General features: G+C 38.6%; 1 protein-coding gene across 1 annotated transcript in view; it reads left to right on the top strand.

Moving 5' to 3' along the window:
- The window catches only part of LOC121857293 (SR-related and CTD-associated factor 4-like), a 70,879-nt gene that overhangs the window by 40,566 nt on the left and 4,551 nt on the right, over positions 1-25,762 (top strand). Inside the window, 2 exon segments of the mRNA XM_042353282.1 lie at positions 10,045-10,200; positions 17,945-18,137. Coding sequence (XP_042209216.1) covers positions 10,045-10,200; positions 17,945-18,137 — 349 coding nt within the window.

Here is a 25,762-nt window from a genome sequence, read left to right as displayed (position 1 = left end):
CTCCTATGTGTATTGCATATCACACACTATTGGGCGAAGTATCTCTAGGATCTTGTGATTGACTCTCTCGACAAGGCCATTAGCCTGTGGATGATAGGCTGTAATAAAACTTTGTTGTATTTCATATTGTACACAAATTTGTGCTACTAGCTGATTCCTGAACTCCAATCCATTGTCGGAGAGAAGAACCTAGCGTAGTAAAAGGACATATAAGAGTCATCACTCAGGCATAGGCCACAGATTCGGCTGTTTTATCCTTCACTGGGACTAAAATTACAAATCCAGAAAATGATCCACACACACTAGGACGTATTGAGGATCCCTGATGACTCCTCGGGAGTTGTAACAAGTCTATCGCGACTGTGTCAAACGGACGTTCTGGTGTAGGATATTGTAGAATTGGAGCCGGTGACCTTGTACTGTAATACCCTTATGTTGAGCAAATGACAAACACTTAGCAATATGCAATTCTATGTCTTCATAGTATTCCCCAAATATTTTTTTTCTAATGTCCGCAAGGCATTTGTCACGTCCTAGACCTGCTTAAGGAACATCGTGGAACAACATTATAATAGTTTCACACAATGTGTCAGGTACGACTATTTGTGTAACTACAGTACAGTGGTCCCTCGATTAACGAACGCCTCTGCTAACGAAATTTCGGTTAACGAATTACCTTCCATAAGAATCTTCAACTCTGTAAACGAAAAAAATTCGATTAGCGAAATCCTTACGAAAATCACATTTTGTTTTGAACATAAGCTGAGGAGGTACTCAGCCAATTCAGTGATTTTCAAATTAATCACTATCTTAAAAGAGTCACTTCTTGGACATCTAAAATCCCTCCACCACAGGCGCCAATTGTCAAACATGTCACTGTCCCTCCCTCCCTCCCTCCCACCTTCCTGAGAAAAAGACTTAGGTTTACAGGTTTAAAAATAAATATAACCTCAGACTAAAGTTAGGATAATATAATTTGCATTGCTGAAATCCTTGCAAGACAGGGAATAATTTGAATATAAATGTCATATATTTTAACAAAAGATAAAATTTTGCTCTCCCTAACAAAATTCATAAATTAGATCTAAAATTATTATGTCTAATGCTTGTTTATATTCAAGTTAATCACTATCTTATAAGAATTCCTGCAATGTTAATTATAATCTGGCTTTACTTTGTATATACTTTTCTGTGAGCTGGAACCAATTAACCAATGTCCCATTGAAACAATGGTTTCGGTTAACGAACGATCTTCTGGAACGAATTGTGCTCGTTAACCGAGGGACCACTTTACCCTCAGACGTCTTCTTGGATCGATGGAGTATGTTGTGTCGTAATTCAAACTGACTGAGCGGAAGAATCAATTTAGGAAGCTTAACTTCCTCTTCCGACTAAAGCAAAAATGACTGCAGACCACAAGGGATCGCATCGTTGTTCATCCTCTAATTGTGAAAGAGTGAACATATTGTAGATGCAGGCATCACCGGTGCAATATTTCTAGACAAAGCGTCGGCAACCACATTCACTCTTCCCGGTAAATACCTAAACTCGGGGTCGAATTCTTGAATTGTCAGATACCAGCGTGCTAATCTGCCTGGTAGATTACTGCCATGGAATAGTTCTGTTACTGCCGCATGATCTGTAAAAACAGTTATCTTATACAGAAACCAAAGATGATGTCTTTAAACCTTTTCAGTGACCAAATCTTATACAGTAACCAAAGATGATGTCTTTAAACCTTTTCAGTGACCAAACGACAGCTAACGTCTCTAAATGCGTTACTGAATAACGTGTTTCGGCATCATTAAGTTTACAAATTGCTGAAGCAATCACTCTATATTTTCCTTTTGAGTCCAACTGCATGAGTACAGCTCCGATTCCTTGTCCAGAAGCGTCGGTACACAGAGTGAAATCTTGAGAGTAATCAGGAAATGCTGAAACGGGCATTGGTAAGTGCCGTCTTCGATGCAACAAAACTATCTTCGTGTTCAGCATTCCATACAAAAATTGCATCTTTCTTCAGGAACTTTGTTAAGGGTGACGCCAATGTCGCATAGTTCTTAATAAAAGAACGATAATATCCAGATAAACCAAGAAAACTACTCACCTTATCAACAGATGTGGGACGTGGGAACTGAGATACAGCTTTAACTTTATCATCAACTGTATGAATGCCGTCACTGTCAACTACATGACCAAGGAAATGGATTCTGAATTTTAAAAACTCACATTTAGAAAGTTTAATTTTAAGACCTGCTGTGGAAAGGTTTTCCAACACTTCACTCAGTTTGACAAGATGGGTATCGACATCCTTACTGACTACTATGAGATTACAGACTGTGGTTCCTATCAATCCGGCAAACAGGGTGTTGATCATCCTTTGAAAAGTCAGTGAGGCATTTCTGAGACCAAAAGGCATCCTTAGAAATTCAAAATGGCCCAAAGGAGTACTAAAAGCAGTAACCTCTCGGGATTTTTCATCGAGCGGTATTTGCCAATACCCGCTAAGCAAATCTAAATTGCTAAAAACAGTGTTATCCTTGCCTAAGGACTGTAAAATATCACTCAAGACAGGCATTGGGTACCTATATGGGATAGCATTTTCATTGACGTGCCTAAAATCAATGACTGGGCGCCAACCGCCATCCTTCTTTGGAACTAAAAACAAAGGGCTGTTGAAAGGAGATTTAGAATGTGTGATAACCTTCTCATCCAACATACCCTGAACTACAGCGCCCTGGCTATGTGGTAGTCGGTAAGCTGGTATGTAGATTGGATTCTTGCCCTCTTTTAAGGATATGTGATGTGAGGTTAGATCTGTGTGCCCCAACTGTTCCCCTGGTAAAGCCACCATGTTTCTGTAGTCGGCAAGCAGCTCTAAGAGTCCTGTCTTGTCTTGATGATCAATCACCTTCACATGTGGTGATATTTGATCTATCGTTTCGTGCCTAGTTTGTTGAGGTTGAAAAAAATACTACCAATCGGGAATTGCATAGGCTGTGGTGCAACATTGTTATGGTAAACTAGAAAATCACACAAATAACATCCTTCTTTCAATATTCTAAGAGCGCCTGTTCTGTTAAGAACTAGAATGTCTTTTAAACCACCAGGTCTAATGGTGCTCAATGTTGATTCACATGATAAGCCTTTAACCTTGCACGTTTCTGGTAGACATACTACATCAGTCCCCGTGTACACGTCAGGTAAAACTACAGTGGAGAGTACCCGTTAATACTGCAGGTACAATCTTCCAACTTTTGCTGCTATAATCACGCTGGGAAAATGAGTCTGTGAGGTCTTGAGCTCGCTTTGACTCGTTATCCGCCTTCCTCCTAATGGGCATGGTGGATAACGCTTTCATCCTTGTGGAAAGCAACGGTGCGGAATTACACATAGCAGTGTAGGAAACACCATTAAATGTAATAGAATTATTACGTGGACGAACATCTATAAAATTCGTTCTAAGTGTCGGGAGATCTATCAACCCATCAACCTGTCAGTTGGTAAATTAAATTGCTGGACTACATAAAAATCTGCATAAAAGGAAATACCACGTCTAGAAAATTGTAGCAGTAAAGTTACCACTCCTGCAATGTTCAGCTGCGTCCCGGAAACTCCTTCGAGATCTGTGTCAGTAGGTCGAAATGAAAAATCCCGGTGAGGGAATCTATTTTGTAACTCTTGATAGGATGCCAAAACTAATACATTTGCGCACGCACCCGTATCAATATCCAGAGCCAATCTGATAGACCCAACGCTCGCCGGAATGGACAACGCTTCCGCATTGTTGAGCGCCTTTATTATAGAGGCTGCCACAGAAGTGCTGTTGGGCGTTGGTACTGATGTATCTATCCTTCGTTCTTGGACTGGCGTTGGTCTTCTTCCGACTCCCGACTTCTTATAATGATAACGACTCGCTCTACGCTGCTGTGTTACCTGGGGTGACCCTGCGTCTATGCTCCTAGCTCTTTGCATCATGGCACATTCATCCGTGTTGTGAGAGGCAGACTGATGGAACTCACACCACATATCGGCTTTATGGCCTGTCATAGACGTAGTCTTTGCAGCCGCTGAATACGTTTTGGGTGATCCATGTCTTTGCCGTGGGCCAGTGGTTGGATGTCTCTTTTCTTTATTCTTGACACCACCACTCTGAAGCTGATAACAATCATCCACTGTATGGCCTCTCTTCTTACAATGGGTACATACTAAAGCTTGTCGAGGTTTGTTACCTGGGTTGTTAGGAACTCGTCGTTGCATTCGTGCTACCGGTGCAGGTGTTGTAGCTGATGGAGTACGAGCTGACTTGGGAGCAAGTTTATTTGCGTAATCTTGATCAAAATCAGTCAGTACATACTCATTTTCCTGTGCACGACAATATATAGGGTCGCGAACAGCCATAAAAAACTAGTTAGTTCAACTAAGTTCTCAACATTTGCTTGAGACATTTTGCCATCATCGTCATACCAGGGCGATCCACCAAAATTTGCACGCATGTCCTGACAGACATCACCAGCAATGGCGACACTCTTCATCTGAGTTTCTGCGTGAACCACAGGTGTCAAACGGTCAAGCCACCTAAACAACCAATGTAAATGTCCTAGCTGTGAAGCAGACTCAAAAATACCAATTATAGCCCCTCTGAAATATTCATATCTCTGGTCAGCAAGACCGCTGGCGTCCAAATGTTCACTTGCAAAACTATCTTGCGGGATATGAGAGCGAACAAATGACTTCTTCGCCTCGTCTGTAGTAATCTGAATATTTCTCATGGTATCCTCACATGCCCTTCCCCCGTAAAATCACGGACCTGGTCACCGCGTGGTATTACGTGAAATACGTTATAGGGGTTAGTAGACATGCCGGTGTTAGAAGTAGCCATGCTGTTTAACTTAATCCTAACTGAGGGATCGGTTAATGGAGGAGGTAATAAAAAGTTTTCTGACACACTGTCTTTCTGTGGAGGAGAAAGGAGAACCTGCCCGTAATCAGGCGACGTATTATACTTGTTACCTGACCTTTGGGTTCGACGGTTTAAATCGTCAAATGATTGGTCTATAATATTTTCACTACTGACAGAAATGTTCAGCTTTGATTGTGCCTGTGTTTCGTGCTCATCTACTGAATGTATTTCTTCAGTAGTTACTTTAACCTCATCAGCAATATCTGAATCACTAATATAATGCTTCGCCAAATCAGTAATGCCCCAAGACGGTCCATTTATATGGAAATGGATCACATCAAAAGTTATATCATAAAAATAAAATTACTCTTGCCTCTCATTTACAGTAAATATTTTACCTGTAAATTGAAGAAATTATCACTAAAGAATAAGAGAAACTTAATGCTGGACCTTAATTACATCAGTATCTCCAGTGTATATATATTCATATCAAAAGGAAGTAAGACATTTATTATTGTAGAACATACCCTACACGATGACTATCCATGTGGAGTTATGTCGTTGATGATATTACTGTGGGTTTATTTATAATGTTCCTAAAAATACCTAGCAACGTCAGTGTGAGTCGCTGGAGTCGTCCCTCCCACTTGTCACAGCTGACTCAAGGTCGGGGTGAGCCGCCGCGCAGTCAGGTGCTTATCTTCGTTGCATAGCAACTGATTGATGCTTCAAGATGGCGACGGGTGAGTCCACTTCAACGCCAGGTAGTCCCTATCCACCAAAATTGCTGACCACTGGTTGTGAGGTTGCTGGATACATCCACCACAGATGAGATGCAGGTCCTTCTGTGTGTCAAACCTTTGGAAGCCCTGTAGATATAGGACTTGCTGGGTACACACGGGGAGTAAACAATCTGCAGTCACAAAGAGCCAAAACACACTGTGTAAACAACTTGTGATGTCTAAATGGTGTAAGGTCCACGTGTTGCAGAAGCTCGTTGGTATGTGGCAACACTGTAAGATCCTTGTGCTGTCACTGGTGGTCCGCGCACAGGATGCTGAATGTTGACCTCGAATATTCCTCACCGTCATACCTTGTTGCCAGATGGGTGTTGCCAACTTTCCACAAGATAGAATGTCATCAGTAACTCATAATTGGTTATTGAAATTTTTTTTGTACATCTCGTTGGATGACAAAATAAAAATCACTCGACGTATAATGTCTCACTACGGGATATTATAATACACTTTGGAAGAGTAAAACACGTCACTGTTTTTTGTTTTTCTGTTTTCGTAAAACACTTATGACTTGTTATTTGGAATGTGTATATAGACCGGAATGTTGTTATCCGTTACCACTTTGCTGCCACCTTATGAACTGGCCCTTTAACCATTGATTCCTTCTGGGTTAATGAGGATGGAACATGTAAAATTATATAGGGTTTTAGTAGCCAAACCCAATTGTCTGTTATCTATTTATTGAGGAACTATCTCATATACAGTTCTAAGTGTATCTCACCGTAACTTAATCACTATAGCTTTGAGTGATAAGAGGAGGACGGAGGCTCTATTAAAGAGCTCTTCTAAATACGTCCGGTTGGTGTGAGGTGTTCAGTGACAATCCGCAGGCAACTGGGTTTTAAATGCTGACCTTAACAGTCTTAGGGCCGTGCCTCAAGGAACTTACCCATCAGGTGATATGACCATGTCACCTCATAGCCAGTGGAAAGTTACAGGGGGTGATATGATTATATAAACCCAATGTACTGCCCTGACATTTATATAAGAACTAAGGGGCTAATACACACTTCAGAAAATGTTCATTGCTTGCTCCATATAATATCCACAGACCTCTCACCTTTTTCATATCGTTTTAACACATCTAGTTTCTCGGCTAAGCTTATTCACTTTCTTTAAGCTTTTGAACCAACACTACCATCACTTGCTCTCTTGCTCATGTTGAATAGGGATGCAAAAAATGCTGTAAGAAGCCTGAGAATGTTTTTCTCCTTTTCCTGTTCAGATGTGTGAAAACAAAGGGCCCGCCAGCTGCGATTGTTTATACTAGTGATACTGGCATCACCACTAATAAGCCGCAGCATCCGGCGGTGTATGCGGTTTTTGGGGATAATACATATACCGATCTCTTAGTTATTATTTTATATGAAAATATAAATTTATTTTTCTAATTTCTGTTGTAAATATGCTGACACTATCCGAAATCCTTGGGACCAGAGGCATTTCGATTTCGAATTTTTCGGTTTTCAGAATGGTTAGGTTTTTTTTTTTTTTATATTTATTTATTTATTTATTTATTTATTTATTTATTAACCCATCCGGGCACAAGTCACTGACCCACATTGGGGCCTGAGGGGCTAAAATATAATAATAATTATAAAAATAATAATAATAATACAGGTAATAATAATAATTCATAGGTCTAGGTCATGTTACTCACTTTTCATCTTTTTTTCATTCTTGCATTTCTTTATTATTATTATTATTTTATTAATACAGTATTATTGTTATCATTATTATTTTATTTTGGTGTATTTTTTAATTAAAATTTTTATATACTATGAATAATTACAGGTATTATTATAATTATTATTATTATAATTAGTATTACTATTACATTTTCGTCCCCCAGGCCCCGATGTGGGTCAGTGATCTATGCCTGGGTGGGCTAATCCCTGTAAAAAAAAAAAAAAATTGCTCCACAAAAAACTTTCGATTTTCAGAGCTTTTCGGAATTTCGGATAAAGGGTTGTCAACCTGTATGAAGAAAATAATGGCGTAAATTGAATTTGGTCCTAAATTAACCAGGGTCTTAAATATGAATTGTCTTTAGTAGAACCGTCGTTATTGGGGGCTTTACTGTATATAGAGAAGAAAGTCCATTACAGTGGTCCCTCGGTTAATGAACCCAATTCGTTCCAGAAGGTCGTTTGTTAACCGAAAATTTCGTAAACCGAAACCATTGTTTCAATGGGATATTGGGTAATTGGTTCCAGCTCACAGAAATGTACATACAAAGTAAAGCCAAAAATGCATAAAGTCAGAAACACTCCTAAAGTTCCCCTAAATCGACCTTAAATCACTATATATATCGTACATATACACTAGAACTCTTAAGTCACTACTGTAATGTGATACAGGTGATTAATTTTATCTCTTGTGCAAAATATATGACGTATATATTCAAATTATTCGCTGTCTTGTAAGGATTTCAGCGATGCAAATTATATTCTCCCAACTTTAGTTTGAGATATTATATAAATAAACACTTCAAAGCCAAAACAAAACACGAAACTTTTGTCTGGGAAGCAGGGTAGGGAGGGGGGGAGGAGGGGGGGACAGAGGGAGGGAAGAGGGGGGGGAGCGGGAGGTGAGGTGTATTTTGATTGACAGATAGTGTCTGGTGAAGTATAATTTGTTTATTTACATGAGATTTTTGTTTTTAGCTCATAAAATTAATAGAAATTACCCGGCCAGAATATAATTTACATTGCTGGAATTCTTATAAGATAGTGATTAATTGGAATATAAACAAGCTAGAATTTGCATTAGACATACAAATTTTAGACCTAATTTAAGAGTTTTATAAGGGGGAGCAAATATTTTATCTTTTGTGTAAAATATATGACGTTTATATTCAAATTATCCGCTGTCTTGCAAGGAATCCAGCAATGCCAATTATATTCTCCTAACTTTAGTCTGAGACATTATTTATTATTAAACCTGTAAGCCTAGTGCTTTTCCCCAAACGTTTGTTTCTCAGGAAGGTGGGGGGGGGGGGACAGTGACATGTTTGACAGTTGGCGCCTGTGGTGTGAAGTATTTAATTGTTAATTTATGTCCTTTAGATTGAGTTTTTGTTTTTTGCTTATAAAATTTAATAGAAGTGACCGGGGTGACTTTAATTTGCATTGCTGGAATTCTTATAAGATAGTGATTAATTTGAATGTAAACATAGAAGAGATCACTGAATTGGCTGAGTACCTCCTCAGCTTATCAGCTGATGTTCAAAACAAAATGTGATTTTCGTAAGGATTTTGTAAATCAAATTTTTTTTTCGTTAACCGAATTGAATATTCTTATGGAAGGTAATTTGTTAACCGAGGCGTTCGTTAACCGAGGCGTTCGTTAACCGAGGGACCACTGTATATTGAGGGTCTGTTAGATGTGAAACCTCCATCTCATAGATGACCTGAAGAATGTTATTAGGAGGTTTAACTGTATAAGTTTTTATTGAGTAAATTGAACAGGTTAAGAGGGGAGTAACCATATTATCTTTATTTAGTTGACTTTTTATGTTTATTTTTAGACACTGTCACCACGTACTGTAGGTGTTGAGATTATTATCACCGCTGAGTGTGTCACTGTACAACAAGACAGATTAGTGTAGGAAACCTGATATAAACCACTTGAACTCTTTTATTTTTATATTGATTAATTCATGTCAGCTTACAGCATGTAAAGTTTGTTGCTCTTACCAGGGAAAGTCAATGATTTATTTAATGAGACCTTTATACTCATCTATGAATTAAGGAGTAGAGTAACATGAATGAGTTAGTATAATGTTATCTATATGTTAGGTGCTTACTCTCATTTTGTTTTATATTTAGCATTTGAATATAATTTGACTTTTAACACAGGTGCAGTTAATGGCCAAATAGTGAAAAGGTCTGAGTGTTTGCATTCTAAATTGACATTTGATTCCAAGACGATCAGCTGACTCATGACATTTCTTGTGATGTAACTCGAATTGGTACTTGTTACTTATGGTAAAATTTAAAAGGATTATAAAAAAAAGTTCCTAACGCACATCATTAAAGATACGACGAGAAGAAATGATCTCTGAAATTTAGCTACTCTCATTTGTATGGTTTGAGATAAGTATGACCAGAAAACTAGTGTGTTTCTTACATGGGCTGCCATCAGTTAACAGACCTTCACTAATTGATAATCTGAATATACACTTGTACTCTTGAGTGAAAAAAAAAATAAACCCATGTCAAAAGAGTGAGAATTACAAGTAGGAAGCAAGGAAAAAAAGCCATAAGAAATTAAAGAGAAAGACATAAGCAGTTTAGAATGTTAGAAATATAGTCATGTACTGTACCCTCTTTACCCCCACAGCTTGTGCATCAGGAAGAACTCTCAGACACCTTTGGGGAGTACGGAGACATAGTGTCCATAGACTTGATACCTCCCCGTGGATGTGCTTTCATATGTATGAATAGACGTCAAGATGCTGCTCGGGCACTCTCCAAGTTAAAGAACCACAAGATGCACGTAAGTTTTAAACCGTTAAATATTTGTTGTTTAAGTTTACTCTGGCAAGCAAAGGGTCCTGAGTGTGATTCCTGGCCAAGGGTCCCACCAGGTACACTCTCCCTTACAAACTCAGATGTGTTTGCTGATAGTGGAATAACTTTCAATTGACTAGCGTGGTTTCAGGTGGATGAGGTAACCCATTTGTCAGTTGCTGCTGTGTGCAAAGAATTGATGACAGTACACCACCTGTCTAGTATTCCTACATGATGGTATTAAGAGGTATGGTGTGAGTGAAAATTAAAGATTATAATTATTATTAATATTAATGATATTGTAGTTGAAGACATCTTTCCTTGTCATGCCCTAAAGCAAGGAATCTCTTTTAACATGAAAGTCAATGCAATTTATTGACCCATTTTAGGTATACCAATCACTCCTCCCTCCCCACCAAGCTTGTCCACTTGGCATATTATACAGGAGAAAGGTGTCCCTGCTGTCATAGGCCTCTGTGTGTGTGTGTGTGTGTGTGCGTGTGCATGTGCATGTGTGTGTGTGGAAAAAGTTCTGAAGGCTGAAAAAATACATTGGACATAAATGACTTGTTACATACATTGGTGGTTTAATAAAACCCTTCATTAGAGAAAGGTAAGGGAACATACAGTGAACACACAGATTAGTGTAGGTGTTGAACAGCTAATATGTAGTGTAGTAAATCCCTCCCAGATGGTGCTAGGAGTGACCATGTGGTGTAGTAATTCCCTCACAGATGGTGTTATGAGGGACCTGACGTGGTGCAGTAGTTTCCTCACAGATGGTGTTATGAGGGACCTGACGTGGTGTAGCAATTCTCTCACAGATGGTGTTATGAGGGACCTGACGTGGTGCAGTAGTTCCCTCACAGATGGTGTTATGAGGGACCTGACGTGGTGCAGTAGTTCCCTCACAGATGGTGTTATGAGGGACCTGACGTGGTGCAGTAGTTCCCTCATAGATGGTGTTATGAGGGACCTGACGTGGTGTAGTAGTTCCCTCACAGATGGTGTTATGAGGGACCTGACGTGGTGCAGTAGTTCCCTCACAGATGGTGTTATGAGGGACCTGACGGGTGCAGTAGTTCCCCCACAGATGGTGTTTGCGAGGGACCTGACGTGGTGCAGTAGTTCCTCATGATGGTGTTATGAGGACCTGATCGCAGGCAGTAGTTCCTCATAGATGGTGTTATGAGGGACCTGACGTGGTGTAGTAGTTCCCCTCACAGATGGTGTTATGGAGGACCGACGGAGGCAGTAGTTCCCCATAGATGGTGTTATGAGGGACGGATCGCAGTTGTTCCCTCACAGATAGTGTTATGAGGACCTGAGGGCAGAAGTTCCCTCAGATGGTAAAGGCAGAGGACCTGACGTGGTGTAGTAGTTCTCTCACAGATGGTGTTACAGGGACCTGATTGGTGCAGTAGTTCCCCACAGATGGTGTTATGAGGGGACCGACGTGGGTGCAGAAGTTCTCATAGATGGTGTTATGAGGGACCTTGACGTGGTGCAGTAGTTCCCCTCTATAGATGGTGTTATGAGGGACCTGACGTGGTGCAGTAGTTCTCTCACAGATGGTGTTATGAGGGACCTGACGGGTGCAGTAGTTCTCTCACAGATGGTGTTACGAGGACCTGGACGTGGTGCAGTAGTTCTCACAGATGGTGTTATGAGGGACCTGACGTGGTGCAGTAGTTCTCACAGATGGTGTTATGAGGGCCTGACGTGGTGTAGTAGTTCCTCACAGATGGTGTTATGAGGGGCCTGACGTGCAGTAGTTCCTCACAGATGGTGCTATGAGGGACCTGATCGCGGGTGCAGTAGTTCCTCACAGATGGTGTTAAGAGGACCTGGATTTGGTGCAGTAGTTCCCCACAGATGGTGTTATGAGGGACCTGACGTGCAGTAGTTCCCTCACAGATGGTGTTATGAGGGGCCTGACGTGGTGTAGTAGTTCCCTCACAGATGGTGTTATGAGGGACCTGACGTGGTGCAGTAGTTCCCTCACAGATGGTGTTATGAGGGGCCTGACGTGGTGCAGTAGTTTCCTCACAGATGGTGTTATGAGGGACCTGACTGCTCTGCCTTATTAGATCACCAATTGTATTTCAGATTTGAGATAATTATTGTTAAACATTCACACTGTACCTGTGGTTCCTCGGTTAACGAAATTAAGGTTAACGAATTACCTTCCATGTTCCATAAGAAGCTTCAATTTGGTTAACGAAAAAAAATTCGATTAACGAAATCCTCACGAAAATCATGTTTTGTTTTGAACATCGTCTCATAAGCTTAGGGGGTACTCAGCCAATTCAGTAATCTCTTCTATGTTTACATTCGTTTCCAATGGAGTAAATATCAAGAAAATTGTGCACTTTAATATTTGTGCATTTTTTATGCAGTATTAAAATTATTGGTCATTCTAAAATTTAGCCATCCACGCTCTGTCTACATAAAGTTTTTCAACTATTATTTCTGGCTCTATATATGTAACTTTATTAATTTATTGACACTCATTTACATGCACACACTGTCCTAAGGGCAAAGCTGAACTGTACATATAATGTACAAAATGTACAAAATAATGTACAAAATGACTACAGTCAACCCTCACTTTACGCGGTAAATTCAACCCACAGGGTACCGCGGAAAGTGAGACACGCGTAAAGTGAACAACATAACATATGGGATTAATTGAAATAGAGACCGGGCCGACCCCCAAACTCCACTTTTTGACGACACACAACTATGTTGTAGTAAAAATATTATCTTAACTTTATGATGGTATGCACACACAATTAATAATTAAGAGAAATATAAATAATATTAGGTTTTTTAACACTTACATTAGTAGAAAAGATGGTTAACGATGCACGGGATGGGGTTGTCTGGTAAGAGGGCAGATTATTGGCCCTCACCTGTATCACTTGTATCAATTGTATCACTATTCACCACAGAGGCTTGCAGGGCCTCTCTTTTGTCAAACCCCTCAAAGTCCATATAAGTCCATATCCTCACTATAATTATCACTATCACTGACTTGGGCCGGCTGTGGTGGGTGGCGGGTGAAGAACTCGGTAATGTTTTGATGACTGGGCGACCTTGTGCGCACCCTGCTCGCGCCGCTTAAACAACATGGCGGATGGCGGGAGGTTTGGATCAAAAAATGGCGCGGCTCGTCAGCCGCTCTCCGCGTAAAGGGGTACACGCACCGCGGAATGTGAGCATTCCTGTTTTGGCAGGGTACCGCGTAAACGTGGAAACGCGGAATGTGGGACCGCGTAAAGCGAGGGTTGACTGTACTAAAATTTTTGTCTCGTGCAAACTATGGCATGTTTACATTCAAATTAATCACTATCTTATAAGAATTCCAGCAATGTAAATTATATTCTCCCCGGTCAGTTCTGTTCAATTTTATGAGCAAAAAACAAAAACTCGACTAAACGACATAAATAAACAAATAAATATAGTATTACCCCGCCTAACGCGGTTTCACTTATCGCGTTTTACCGTATACGCGGTGCCTCTCCAGAGCCTAACTTTCACTTAACGCGGGTTTTTTCCACATATACGCGGTGAGTGTCCGGCTCGAGATGCTATTTTTAGATTTGCCCCACCCGCCACCCTGCCTGACTGCCTGTTTTAGCTCATAAAATTCATACAAATTACCCGGCCAGAATATAATTTACATTGCTGGAATTCTTACAATATGATGATCATTTTGAATATAAACATCATAGATTTTGCATTAGACATACAAATTTTAGATAAAATGTTTACTCTGAGTAAATATGTTCTCTTTTGTGCAAAATATATGACATTTATATTCAAAATATTCCTGGTCTTACAAGGAATTCAGCAATGTCAATTGTATTATCCTAACTTTAGTTTGAGGTATTATTTATTAAAATTTAGTGGTTTTCCCCAAAAAATTTGTCAGAGAGGGAAGAGCCAGCAGTGTAGTGTGAGAAGAGGGGGAGGGAGTCGAGTCCATTATTTGAATGGACATTAACTTGGCGACTGTATTTCTCTATTTCTCTTAAGTATTAATTGTGTGCATGTACCATCATAAAATTAAGATGTTATTTTTACTACAACATAGTTATGTGTCTTCAAAAAGTGGTGTTTGGGGGTCGGGCCGGTTTCTATTGGAATTAATCCCATATGTTCTGTTGTTCACTTAACGCGGTTTTCACTTAACACGGTACCCTCTGGGTTTTATTGACCGCGTTAAATGGGGTACAACTGTACCGTCAAAGTACACCTCACCTCCTGCTCCCCCATCTGCCCAGCCAGGGTTTTAGGCTTACAGTTTTTATCTTATATAATATCTCAGACTAAAGTTGGAAGAATATAATTTGCATTGCTGGAATCCTTGCAAGACAGCGAATATTTTGAATATAAACCTCATATATTTTGCACAAAAGATAAAAATTAATCACCTGTATCACATCATTACAGTAGTTATTTAAGAGTAAGAGTGTGTGTATATGTATATGTACAGTGGGGTATGCTATAACGAACGGATCCTACTGCGAATATTCCTATAACGAACGGTTTTACCTATAAAATTGAGAATGCTATAACGAACGAAACTCCTACAACGAACATTATTTAAAAAAAAAAAAAATTTATTTATTTTTTTTGTTTTTTTACTAATTTATTGTTTTTTTATTACAAGTATTAATGATATTGGTTATTTCAGGGGTTTAGATGCATATTTATGCACTTTTTTACAATTTTTACAATTTTATATTATATTTTTCAGTGTTAAGTGGTTGTATTTGGGGGCCTGGAACGGATTAATCCTATAACGAACGAATGCTATAACGAACAAGGTTCTAGAACCAATTAGATTCGTTATAGCATACCTCACTGTATATGTATATGTATATGTGTATGTGTATGTATGTGTATGTATATGTATATGTATATACACATACACATACACATATACATATACATATACATATATATATATATACAGATATATATATATAGATATATATATATATATATACATATATATACATATATACATATATATACATATATATACATATATATATATACATATATATATATATATATATATATATATATATATATATATATATATATATATATATATATATATATATACACATACATATATATACATACATATATATACATATATATACATACATATACATATTACAAATATATATATATATATATATATATATATATATATATATATATATATATATATATATATATATATATATATATATATATATATATATATATATATATATATATATATATATATATATATATATATATATATATATATATATATATATATATATATATATATATATATATAATTTTAAAAGTTTAATATTAAATTTTTTAGTCATTTTAACAATTATTGAACATAATTGAAGGTAAAGTGACTAGTTTAATGCGCTGCATCCAGCCTCTTAACACAGCAAACAGGCGTTAGTCTCTCTCTGTTTTCACTGGAGGTAACATCTTGCTTGAGACTCTTCAACTAAACGCTTTTTCTCTGTGTTTCCAAGCAAATTATTGGTCATTTTGAAATATATTTTACATATTGACAATATATAATGCAGTGCAGTGTTGATTTAAAGAAAATAATCTTGAATTACACCAAGAGAGCTAAAATTTTATGGGTGAAATGGCGCCATGGGGTGGCTTCTCTTCCACCCCAATGCCTTCTCTTTTTCCTTCTCCTCCACCCCCATTCTAAATCCCATCATCATCATCATCATCCAGGAGCCTTCTACACACACACCTCAAAGTAAGTGAACTTTTCTACCATTTTTGTTGAATTTAGGAAATTTTCGGTGAGCTGGAACCAATTACCCAAAAACCCATTGAAACAATGGTTTCGGTTAACGAACGACCTTCTGGAACGGATTGAGTTCGTTAACCGAGGGGCCTGAGTATGCAGAAACAGATGATAAAATTCCAACAAGTGTACAATAAATAATGTGTTGTCTGCAGTTTATCATAATTGAGAATTAGCTTTATTTTGACAAGGGTAAAGTTCCCATTATTCTAGGTTATTGTTTTAGTGTAGCTCTAGAGCAGTGGTTCCCAACCTTTTTTGGCTGCGACCCTAAATTTCCCAACAGTACGGTGTTGTGCCTCAGGCATATAATATATTATGGAGCTTGAATGTTAAGCAAAAATTTGTTTATGACTATGATAAGTACTATGTTTTTAAAATTGTCTGAGGGCCCCTGATGACCCTACTGAGGACACCCCGCGACCATGATTTGGGTTGTGACCTGAGGTTGGGAACCGCTGCTCTAGAGTAAGTCATTGTTGGCCCACCCAGCAATTAATGACTACAGTAACTCGCACACTGCCAGAACAGCATCTGTCTGGGCACCCTACCATACATCTTAGCAACAAAAAAACTAATATGCAGTGGGGTAGTGATATTGGGAGGTATAAACGCCTTCTGAGCCCTTAAAGGTTAATCAGACTTCACATTGAACTCAAACGTTATAATTTGGTCAAACTTGTTGAATACAATTCATTCTTAGTATTTCAAATATATCATATATAGGTAATCATACATAAATATTTAATCCAATATATATTCACATAACAATCATAGCTATGTAATTAGTCTAATCTTAACACTTATAATGAGTATTTAATTTGCCATATTTCTATGTTAACTGATGCAATGGACACAGTCTACCTGTGTAAACTTAAGTACAGTTTAAACTTTCTTGTTGAAGGTCTCAAGAGACACGAGTTAGGTGTTGACTCTACGATGGGGATAGCTACAATGTAGCCACGGTTTGCATTTATACGCAAACAAGCTCCCCTTACTACCACCCAACACACCACCCTTCTCTGTGTCTCTCCATCTCCACCAACTCTACACACTGTATACAGGCAGGCACGCCCAATAAACATGACATGACTTACAGCCTAACATAATGTTTGTTTATAGGTCATCCTACTCATTACTGCTTGTGGTAACAGGAGGAGTATATGTAAGTTATTGTTTGAGCCATTTGCAGTAAATTTTTGTATATTTGTAAAGCCTCCACTATTTTGATGAAAAGGCAGTGTAATTTTAAGTTCCATGAACCATTGGCTTACCTTGTCTAATTCTTCCTGTAGGTTGATCTCTTTTTCATGTTAAACCAGAGATTTGTCTCCAGCTCTCATGTGTATCTTGTACAGTAGTTGTAAGTTTGCTAATCTCAAAACACAGGTGGCATTACAGCAGAGCTGCCTGGCAGTGTTATTACAGCAATAATCATTGATCAAAACAAGCCAAGAGCCAAGACACCTCATAAATACAAGTTAAAAAAACAAAACACTTGGAGTCAGGGGCAGATCCTGAAATATCAAAAGTGGGGGTCCAAGAAGTGTGGGTCGGGGAACATTGGCAAGCACACAGCATTTTGAAGCCATGTGCACTTGATATTAGCAGATATTCTGACATCAATAGTAATTACTTTTTACTATACAAAAACGCCTGAGTACAATAATGCATTAAAGAAAAAGTATTGTAATTTCTGATGAAAAAAAAGGGGTTCTGGACCCCCAGGAACTCCTCTGGATCCACCCCTGGGAATGGCAGTGTTAGCTCCCCAAGTCTCTGGAGGCAGAAGGTCAAGAGTGAGGTAATTGCTGCTGTGTACTGCCACCATGTAACTCCCCGTACTTGATGAATGTGTTTTTATTTTCTGTAGAACAAGGCCATCACTCTGGCATGGGCTCCAGGCAAGGGTGTGAAGGGTAAAGAATTCAAAGACTACTGGGAAGTGGAGGTTGGCTGCTCATACATCCCGTTCCATAAGTTGATCACCATGAGCAGCATTGACCTGGACAACCTAGAAGAAGGCGGCATGATCGACGAGGAAACTGTACCAGATTGGCTCAGAGGTCAGTGTTAATAAGTTAGCCCAAGTTTAGTAAAGGAACAGTATTTATTTATCTCTTAATAAAGTAACATTATATTGTCCAAAAATATTTAAATATTTACTGAAAGAAAGATTTCAGCATATATTTATTACTTCACCTGTGTTATGCCTCCCCAGTTATATACTTGTGAAGTGTCGCCAACTAATGGGGTGGAACAGGTATAAGTGGCTTAAAAGTATTGGTATGGTAACATTAATAAAACGCTGGAATAAACTAGATCACTGAATGAGGTTTGTGGTTACATTGGTACTGTACCTTGGGACCCTCGGCCTCTGCTCGTACGTACGTGTGTAGATTCCACTTGGAATTTTTTTTATCAAGTTATGCCGTTTATACGTGGCAACTTTATTACCTTGGTCCTGCAGCATTAATGTTATTTTTTGTATGATAAATAAATTTATTTATATAAAGTAAAGGTAAAAGTTTTACACCATTGAGTTTGTAATAATACCAGCTGGGATGAACCTGTTGTTGCCATGTCATATCTGTTTGTTACAATGAAAAAATTTAAAGGAAAGTAGTTATAGTATAGTTAATAATGATTGTAGTACAGTACTAGTAATTGTTGTAGCTGTGTTAGTGTTACAACAATAAGAACATGAAGGACTTCTCTAATCTTGTTACTCAAAATATAAAAGAATGAAGTAAGACACAGTAGACCGTCGATATATCTTGAGAACCGTGATACAGTATATAGATCTGTGTATATCTATAGTATGGGACTGGAACCCTTATAAATACATCCAGAGAATTATTTCACCTGACCTGGCCCACTGTCGACCACCTCAATGACAGGCCAATTCGTCACGCCACCCCACTCGACTATGCAGGTCACTCACAACACCTTAGATAAACAAAGTCATAATTATTGGTAGTTCATTGAGTAAGATGATTTGATTCTCTTGCATTTGACTCTTTCCATCACTTCACTTGACATATTATTTTTTTCTGACTTGACAACAGTTTCTTTCCACACCCCACAACACTTCTCCCATCTCCCGAGAAAAATCTTTCCCTCCACACCACCTTTTCTCTCTTCCTATAGTACATAATATTTAGACAGAAACTGTGGAAAATGGAAAGGGGAAAACAAAAACAAAAAAACAACATAGAAATGACCTTATGAGGGGAGGAAGGCCCTACTAATACCAGTGTGTAGATAGACGTGGAAAACAATAAAGGAGAAGAGCCTAGGGTGTACCTGGGGTAGTGTATAGTAGGGTTGTAATTAATAGGTTTAAGAAAAATACCTGAATTTGGATAAAGGAGGAACAGAACGGTGGCAGAAGAGGTTTGAGTTGAATAAATAACATAGTGACCGCTGATATATTTGTTGATAAAGACATCGTAAAATATTGGAAATAGTGTGGATTATATAGTACAGTACCTGTATGGTGTACAGTAATGGGGTGGGTGAGAGGCACATGAGGAGTTGGTGAGAAGGAAAAGATGCCTGACATAATGAAGATATTCTATAAGGGTAATAAGGTACTGGACTGTATGCAGACTCCAAGCTTGATAGAAAAGGGGCGGGGTAGAAATAATTCATGTAGGTGAGCAGTGCAGGTGTACGCATTCTATGTGAGGTCTGGAAATGTTTAGAAAAATTGGAGTACAGTATATTCTAAAAAAAAAAAACTTGTTCTATTTTTTATATATTTGCAGACAATAGCAAAGGAAATAAAAAAAATGCAGATATCTATTTATGAGTTCTTTAGTATTTCCTCATACTTAATAGCATAGATGTCAGATTAATGGGAATTGTTAGAAAATTTATAAATTTAATCACATGCTTTTAAGGGGCAGGGTGGGTTGCCATCCTGGTTTGTGCAGGCAACGGATCTGGTATGAGAACAGTACAATATAGAAAGCAGAGTTGAGAGACTTGAGGTGTGAGCGGGAATGTGTGACATCTTGTGGTCGTTCAACATAATTATGGATAGAATGTTGAGGGAAATGATAAGGGTGTTTGGGACTGAGAGGTGTGATGTAGCCATTGGTAACAGTCTTTCTTATCATAAATCTTACAATCTGTGTGCCTGTCTGTCTGTTTTATTCATTCACTGTCCATCTGTCTTTTACCTGATGCCTTTTTGGGCAACTCAAGTCAACCAAGTGTGAGACATTGTACCCAGTGTTCCGGAAGAGTTGTACAGGTGACAGTAGCTGTCACTTAGGTTTGAAGGGCGGAAAACCTTACTGTTATAATGGAAGCTCTACTGGGCAATCCTCAATATATTTGGTTATAAAGCGTCATTTTACAACTCAGCCCCTGAACAGATGCCTCGTGCTTGTCTTTATTCTCGTTTGAAGCCGAATGCTTCCTCTCTTTTCTTTTTAGCACTTGTCATGCAGGTCCTAGTGCTCATATTATTAATAGGTGTGTTTTCCTCATACTACAAGAGGGATACATTTGAGTTTTGATCAAGTTTATCAACATGATGGTATGTGTGACCGACATGCTCTTTATATATGTGAGATTTACTTGAAGGTTATTATCTAATTCTGACACTTAATATTAGTCATACTGTATATGATTTGACCTGTGTTTTGGAGGCTGTATAGTATTGAGTGCAGTACAGTATCTGGTCTAGGAAGTACAGTGTCTCCCTGTAATAGTACCTCTCAGCATAGTCTTGTGTTGTGCATTATGATGTACTGTACGGTACTGTATAGGAGCCCCTCAGGGTTTCTTGGTGTATCTTATCTGCTGTGGACTCTTCAAGGCCCATTATCCCAGCTAACACACTACAAAGGGGATTAATAAGGTTGTATAGTATTCACTATTTTCCTGAATTATTGTAATTGGGTTAAAACATTTCTTCTCTTGAAATGTGACTGTTCATGTTTATGCAGTTTTTAAGATACGTCTGCAGGGCTAAGGTTGTTGACTATTAGTCCATGCAGGAGTACAGTACAGTACAGTACAGTACAGTACAGTACAGTACAGTACAGTACAGTACAGTACAGTACAGTACTGTCCTGTCCTGTCCTGTCCTGTCCTGTCCTGTCCTGTCCTGTCCTGTCCTGTCCTGTCCTGTCCTGTCCATTGTGGGATGTTTATTACCTTGTGAACTGCTTTAACTCGGTCAATGTTGGAATTAATTAAAACTGTTATCACCTACTCTTGTGTAGAATGACTTGTGGCCCTGACCTGGTGATGGCTGGGGTAATAATCTGAAAATTATTCTTCATCCCTGTAAGCACCTCAAGACCTTAAGCAGTAAAGGGTGGGGGGCAGTGTTGGAGCTACATTACACACTACTTTCATGATCATTTGATCTCAATACAACTACAAACTAACACCACACAATGACCCCACTTCCTAGCTGCTGCTGCCATGGTAAAGACAACTCTAGTCTCCTTGAACAAATATTGGCCTCTTAGTCAACTTAAGGCTTTAGTGCATTTTACCATAATCTGTATCAGATATTTTTTGTGTACAACCTTGTCAGTTGGAGCAGGTGTGATGATAGGGGACCATCTGTTAATATCATCACTGCATTTTGTGTTGTTGAACCTAGTGCATAGTCTAGTGGTGCTAATATTTATATAGTTTTGATAAGTATCTCAAGTTTGGGGATGTTCCTTCTTCAGTGAAGTGAAATTAAAGTGTGGTGTGGCCTGTGTGTGGGTCTGGGAAGGCACCTTGGACTTAATTTATTTTACCTGTAATTTGGCAGTGTGTTGGTTGACTGTGTGTTACGCTGTGCCCAGATGTTTTAATGCGACTTAAATAACTTTGAATAATTGTATTGCTTTCATAGTTTAGGAGTTGTTACCTTGTTTCTCAATTTTTTAGGGGGGTAAAGTTGGATTTCCTTTTCTATTTTTGAGATTTTCTTTAGTGAATTCTTTATTTCCAAACATAAAAGGAATTTGTTTTGATTTCTAGTCTCTGTTTTGCAGACATACCATTTGTTGCCAATCCACTTCTTCTGTCTGTGAGGTTTAGCTTCCATTTTCTATGATGTGAGTCATGTAGAGGTGTACCTTCTCTAGCTCCTTTTGTATCTTGTATTATATATTCTTGCCTGTAAACTTAATTCTATTGTTTTGTTTTCTTTTATGTTATGGCCAGGTTGAAGGTGATTGGTAAGACTATATCAGTCTTAATCACCTTAAACCTGGCCATAACATAAAAGAAAACAAAACAAGATACAAACAATTTACAGACAAGATACTCAGGTGGGTGATCATCTCTTCCTCTTCATGAGATATTTTGCCCAGGATCTTTGGGCAGTTAAAGCAATTTTGTTAGGTTCACATTGGAGAATGATGGAGGACCCTTGTCACCACGTAAAGGACAGTCTTAGTCTGGTAAACTTTTGGACCTGGTGAATGAAATATTTCATATTCAAAAGTCAGGCACTGTAGGAGATGGTTTATACATCTATATTTTCATTTGTGAAAAGTCTCATAAGGCCGTTAGGTTATTGTTGTCATAAGGGAATAATCAACTGATTCCTGATATGATAGGATGACTACTACTGTCCTTAGCATTTGAGGTGGTGTTTGGTGGGCAACTTCAGTTAATGCAAAGAATGGCTGTTGGCACTGTCCTTGGTACAGCACCTTGTTTAGAGTTAATGTAAAGAATGGCTGTTAGCACTGTCCTTGGTACAGTACCTTGTTTAGAGATAATGTAAAGAATGGCTGTTAGCACTGTCCTTGGTACAGTACCTTGTTTAGAGATAATGTAAAGAATGGCTGTTGGCACTGTCCTTGGTACAGTACCTTGTTTAGAGATAATGTAAAGAATGGCTGTTGGCACTGTCCTTGGTACAGTACCTTGTTTAGAGTTAATGTAAAGAATGGCTGTTGGCACTGTCCTTGGTACAGTACCTTGTTTAGAGTTAATGTAAAGAATGGCTGTTGGCACTGTCCTTGGTACAGTACCTTGTTTAGAGTTAATGTAAAGAATGGCTGTTGGCACTGTCCTTGGTACAGTACCTTGTTTAGAGTTAATGTAAAGAATGGCTGTTGGCACTGTCCTTGGTACAGTACCTTGTTTAGAGATAATGTAAAGAATGGCTGTTAGCACTGTCCTTGGTACAGTACCTTGTTTAGAGATAATGTAAGAATGGCTGTTAGCACTGTCCTTGGTACAGTACCTTGTTTAGAGTTAATGTAAAGAATGGCTGTTGGCATGGTACCTTGTTTGATAAAAGAATGGCTGTTGGCACTGTCCTTGGTACAGTACCTTGTTTAGAATAATGTAAAGAATGGCTGTTGGCACTGTCCTTGGTACAGTACCTTGTTTAGAATTAAAGAATGGCTGTTGGCACTGTTGGTAGTACCTTTAATGTAAAGAATGGCTGTTGGCACTGTCCTTGGTACAGTACCTTGTTTAGAGATAATGTAAAGAATGGCTGTTGGCACTGTCCTTGGTACAGTACCTTGTTTAGAGATAATGTAAAGAATGGCTGTTGGCACTGTCCTTGGTACAGTACCTTGTTTAGAGATAATGTAAAGAATGGCTGTTGGCACTGTCCTTGGTACAGTACCTTGTTTAGAGATAATGTAAAGAATGGCTGTTGGCACTGTCCTTGGTACAGTACCTTGTTTAGAGATAATGTAAAGAATGGCTGTTGGCACTGTCCTTGGTACAGTACCTTGTTTAGAGTTAATGTAAAGAATGGCTGTTGGCACTGTCCTTGGTACAGTACCTTGTTTAGAGATAATGTAAAGAATGGCTGTTGGCACTGTCCTTGGTACAGTACCTTGTTTAGAGTTAATGTAAAGAATGGCTGTTGGCACTGTCCTTGGTACAGTACCTTGTTTAGAGTTAATGTAAAGAATGGCTGTTGGCACTGTCCTTGGTACAGTACCTTGTTTAGAGTTAATGTAAAGAATGGCTGTTGGCACTGTCCTTGGTACAGTACCTTGTTTAGAGATAATGTAAAGAATGGCTGTTGGCACTGTCCTTGGTACAGTACCTTGTTTAGAGTTAATGTAAAGAATGGCTGTTGGCACTGTCCTTGGTACAGTACCTTGTTTAGAGTTAATGTAAAGAATGGCTGTTGGCACTGTCCTTGGTACAGTACCTTGTTTAGAGTTAATGTAAAGAATGGCTGTTGGCACTGTCCTTGGTACAGTACCTTGTTTAGAGATAATGTAAAGAATGGCTGTTGGCACTGTCCTTGGTACAGTACCTTGTTTAGAGTTAATGTAAAGAATGGCTGTTGGCACTGTCCTTGGTACAGTACCTTGTTTAGAGTTAATGTAAAGAATGGCTGTTGGCACTGTCCTTGGTACAGTACCTTGTTTAGAGATAATGTACAGAATGGCTGTTGGCACTGTCCTTGGTACAGTACCTTGTTTAGAGATGTCTTGTTTCCAGTTTAAAGTCTCTGTATTGTTTCTTTACCATGGACAGTGTTAAGTTGCTTTGGGTTATTCCAGGGAATCATTAAGGTAAAATGATGCAAGTTTTGAATAGAATCGTATTTTATCTTATTTTATTTTAATTTTTTATAAAGCTAAAGCTTGTTTCATGCCAGTCTTTCTCCTGGTTGGGACATAAGGAAAACATTTGTTGGTCTGATGCTCTTGGCTTTCTTATGCAGATGAGTGCTTGTGTGCCTCACTGACAGTGTGGTAAGTTAATGGATACATTAGATTTGTCAACCCAATTGTTGGTAATTGTGAATGTGATCAGACATAAATTCTCAACATGCTGCATATAAGGGGATTTATTTTGTATGGTGTTTGGTTACTTACCAAAATTTTATTGATTTATTCTCTCATTATTACTTTGGGGTATTTGATGGACATTATTCATATACTGTACTGTAATTGTTCCAATCATGTCTTAAGTTTAATAAGAAAAGAGCCATTACTTTTGTTTTATGACATCACGAGCATGAGCAACTAGGCAGAAACACACTTGAGACACAGACCTCTCAACCAATGTCGACTCCTTTGGTTCCTCATTCAACCACTAAAATACAGCCGAGTCCTTAATGAATAGATAGGCCAGCCAATGGTTGATGTGAGATAAACTAAACTTGTCTGATAATTAAACAAGCCTTATTCAATTCCTTTCACAACATATCTGAAAGTACAAATAAAACAGCATTACCAACAAACTAAATTAACACATTAACCACTAAAATACATGCATCAAGTTAACATCAATAAACAGGAATAGATTCATGTCACTGCCTTAGGTGGGGATGAGTATAGTGGAATTAGGAGTGATATAACCAGTGAGTTTAACTCTTGTTGGATTAGAATCTCCCCACTTTGATTACACAACACCTGTACAGAGTAGCTCTATGTAGACCCTTCACAGGCTAGTGGTTGTGAAAATGAATCGGTCACTTAGGGTGTGTTTCAGGTTTCTCTCCCTCTCAAGCTGTCGTTCCTTTGGCTGGTCTGGGGAGTTGGTTTCAGTCAGAGATTAGGTTTCCCTTTCTGTGATGAATGGAGGGATACTGGAGATTGGTCCCCGTCTCTGAAAGGTTACTGCATTATGGGTAGTAGCGGTTGCCCTCATACAGTATAGTGACTGTTGAGTTTGTGATATTTTGGTGTTGTGACACACACACACACACACACACATGCACATGCACACACGCACA

This window comes from Homarus americanus, unplaced genomic scaffold, assembly GCF_018991925.1.
Source record: "Homarus americanus isolate GMGI-L3 unplaced genomic scaffold, GMGI_Hamer_2.0 scaffold20465, whole genome shotgun sequence".
NCBI lineage: Eukaryota > Metazoa > Arthropoda > Malacostraca > Decapoda > Nephropidae > Homarus > Homarus americanus.
Note: the sequence above shows the minus strand (reverse complement) of the source record. Positions and strands in the feature narration are given on the sequence as shown.